General features: G+C 33.2%; 1 protein-coding gene across 1 annotated transcript; it reads left to right on the plus strand.

Moving 5' to 3' along the window:
- Positions 1-1698: 1698 nt before the first annotated feature.
- LOC145603102 (peroxidase 5-like) lies at positions 1699-2833 on the plus strand. Its single transcript, XM_081659222.1, has 2 exons — positions 1699-1920; positions 2047-2833. Exons 1-2 carry the CDS (start codon positions 1699-1701, stop codon positions 2818-2820), a joined length of 996 nt encoding a protein of 331 aa, XP_081515348.1. The 3' UTR covers positions 2821-2833.
- The last annotated feature ends 489 nt before the right edge of the window (positions 2834-3322 follow it).

Raw genomic sequence — 3322 nt, forward strand, 5'->3', positions numbered from 1 at the left:
CATAACAAGATAAACCTAACATAAATACAATATTAACAAATATAACCAAACCGACTCTAATAGAGGTTGGGTTTGACTCATTCCCATACTTTTAGGTATCAAATAAAAGAAAAAAAATTGCATTCCATTAGCATACCAAACATATGGTATTAAGAATCAAGTTCCAAACTCATACCACTATGGTTTCATTTCGTTTCCAACCCCATACGAGTTTGCGAACCAAATGCTCCCTAATCGTTAAAATTTGATGAGGCAACCATCTATTTTAGTCTTTCATCAAAAAAATAAATAAATAAATAAATAAAATAGGAGCAGAATATCTGATAGAAGATTCTTGCGCCCCACACATCGTCCTTCTCTTTGATAATCTAAGACACCCCTTAAAGCTTGGATTATTGTAGAATAATCAAAAGGTTGGATTATTAAATACAAATACGTCAAAGGTTGGATTATTTAAATCAAATTTTCCTTTTTTTTTTATTATATCTTTACTCTCACATTTGTTATTACTTTTTAATAAACTATTAACCCCACCATCTTTTTTTACAATTTTTTAATACTCCAACTACCCCATTTACCTCTTATTTTATTTAAGTCAATTAAATTGCCTAAAATTATGTGCCGGTCAAATTGTAATACTTAAAAAAACACAGAGAGACATTTTATATGTTTGGTATCAGTGGTGGATCTTAACCGAAAGTATTAGACGGGGCGAGATATGAATAGTTTACCTCTCATCCAAAAGTAATCGCTATGTCCCAATATTTTGTAAGGAAAATAAGGTTTTTTAAGTTTATCAACTAATTAATTACAATAATTTAGCGAGGGTCGGGCCCCAAATGGTACCGGTGGAAGGTCCTCCTCTGTCTGGTATGCTAGTGGAATGGAAACAATATGACTAGATTGTGATTGATTAAGGAAACGTATTTTGTTTCCACTAGTCTGTCAAGGGTAGTAAATCGAGAGATTTTATTACCCTTCGAAATTGGTATATGTTATTTTTAACTCATACCAAACAACTGGAAATGAAAACACTTATTTAATTTTGTTTCAAACATTAAAAATTACTAAATCAAACGCCCACTTAGAGGTTCCCTCCCAATTTTAGAGGATTGATTCTCATAACGTGTCCTTGCGACTCTCTAAACATCAAAAAAAAAAAAAAAATAATAATAATAATAATAATAAAAAATAATGTAATTCTTATAAAACCTTATAATTTTCAAACTTCAGGAGCTAGTACTTTATCCAAAGTTGACTTTCAGCTTCTAATATTCAAAGTTATTAATTCGTGCATGTGTATCAATGATATTTAAAAAAGTACAGCATATTAAATGGTTTAAGCTATGTTTTATAACGGCGTTGGTGTCTAAATATATTCAAATTAAATGCTTTTGATTTAGTTAAAAATGACGAAAATACCCAGGAAACTGCTGAATGGTGGCTACCATAAAAAGTACATACTGTATAATCCACTTGCTAGTTGCCAATTTTGGTAATAGCATAATTTTATGGAACTATTCAATTCTTGCTAAGCTGACTACACGTTTTCTTCATTCAAATTTTAACTACGCATGCCTACCTATATAAACTCCATCCTATTCCTCCAAGTTTCTTCATCCTTAGCACAACACATTAATTTTGTAACATTTATAACTAACTAGTTGTAAACTTAGTGAATTAGCTTTGTGAGTGAACATGTCGAATTCATTTCTTTGTATGCTTTTCTTTCTTGCAACGGTGTGTATGTATACAGCTACTGCCCAATCGTCGTCGTCTTCTTTAAAGGTGGGATTTTATCAACGGACTTGTCCCTCGGCAGAGTCTATTGTGAGGAATGTTGTCAACAATGCGGTCACTAGGAATCCTGGTTTAGGAGCTGGTCTTATTAGAATGCATTTTCACGATTGTTTTGTTAGGGTACGTAACTTAACTTGCGTATGATTATAGTGTAACGTTATATCATATTTATCTTAGCTTACATTAATCTTATGATTATGTATGTGCATGTCAACCTAATTTAATTTTTCTTGTTATGGTTTTCAGGGTTGTGATGCTTCAATTTTACTAGATTCAACCCCGGGGAACCCAGCTGAGAAAGACAATGTAGCAAATAACCCAAGTATGCGAGGTTATGAAGTGATTGATGAGGCAAAGAAGCAGCTTGAAGCTCGATGCCCGCAAACGGTCTCTTGTGCAGATATCATAGCCTTTGCAGCACGAGACAGTGCTTCCAAGTTAGGAGGGATAAACTACGCTGTACAATCAGGTCGTCGTGATGGGAGAATTTCTCTTAAGAATGACCCTGACCAAAACTTACCTGCACCTTTTTTTAACCTACAACAACTACAAAAAAGTTTTGAACAAAAAGGTCTTTCTGTGGAGGAAATGGTCACCCTTTCCGGGGCACATTCTATTGGAGTTTCACATTGTTCTTCTTTCACCAAAAGACTTTACACCTTCAATGCTACAAACCCACAAGACCCTTCAATGGATCCTAGATTTGCTAATATGTTAAAATCCAAGTGCCCTAATAATGCTCCTAGCAATGTTGATCCAACTATTGTGCAAGATTTTATTACACCTAATAGATTGGACAACAAGTATTATCAAAATGTGCTTAATAGAAGGGATCTATTGACCTCGGATCAAAGCCTTATGACTAGCCCTACAACGGCGAGTGTGGTGAAGAACTACAATAGGCAAGGTGGTGATTGGGTTAGCAAGTTTGGTAAAGCTATGGTTCATATGGGTTCAATTGAGGTTCTCACTGGTCTTAATGGTGAGATTAGAAAGAATTGTAGGATTGTTAATAATTAGTTAGTTGATGTTTTGGAGGTTGTCGTCTTAGTTATGTTTCAAATTAGAGTGTGAAGTTGGGTGAAGGATTATTTATTTATTCATTCTTTTGATTTGTAATGCAAGTGTATTTATGTATGTAAAGTATTATTTAAATGAATGAGCTCCATTTTTTAATTGGCATTTTATTATATACCTGTTTAAAGGGGCTTGTCAGGCTAATGTCGTATCACCTAATCAAAAGTAATTTCTAAAACTACTAACTAATAATAGATAGGGAAGTAGGGTCGAATCCACAGGGAAACGCGTCTTTCTATTCTTAATTAATTATTATAATCTAGATTATTAAGTAACCAATTGTTGTTAATTAAAGGAATTATACTACGAATAACAAAAGTAGGGAAGAATAAAAGTAGGGGGAAAATCAATGAATAAAAGATAGGGCAAAGGTTCACCAATAAATAATATTACAGGGTAAAACATAATCATCAATCATCAATGCATCTATTAACCAGATCATAAA

This window comes from Chenopodium album, chromosome 21, assembly GCF_948465745.1.
Source record: "Chenopodium album chromosome 21, dcCheAlbu1.1, whole genome shotgun sequence".
In the NCBI taxonomy this organism is placed as follows: Eukaryota; Viridiplantae; Streptophyta; class Magnoliopsida; order Caryophyllales; family Amaranthaceae; genus Chenopodium; species Chenopodium album.

Excerpts from the sequence above, each read along its gene's own strand:
- LOC145603102 (XM_081659222.1), top strand. The coding sequence starts at position 1,699 with ATGTCGAATTCATTTCTTTGTATGCTTTTCTTTCTTGCAACGGTGTGT. Across the intron at positions 1,921-2,046 it reads TTCACGATTGTTTTGTTAGG|GGTTGTGATGCTTCAATTTT; the intron begins GTACGTAACTTA and ends TATGGTTTTCAG.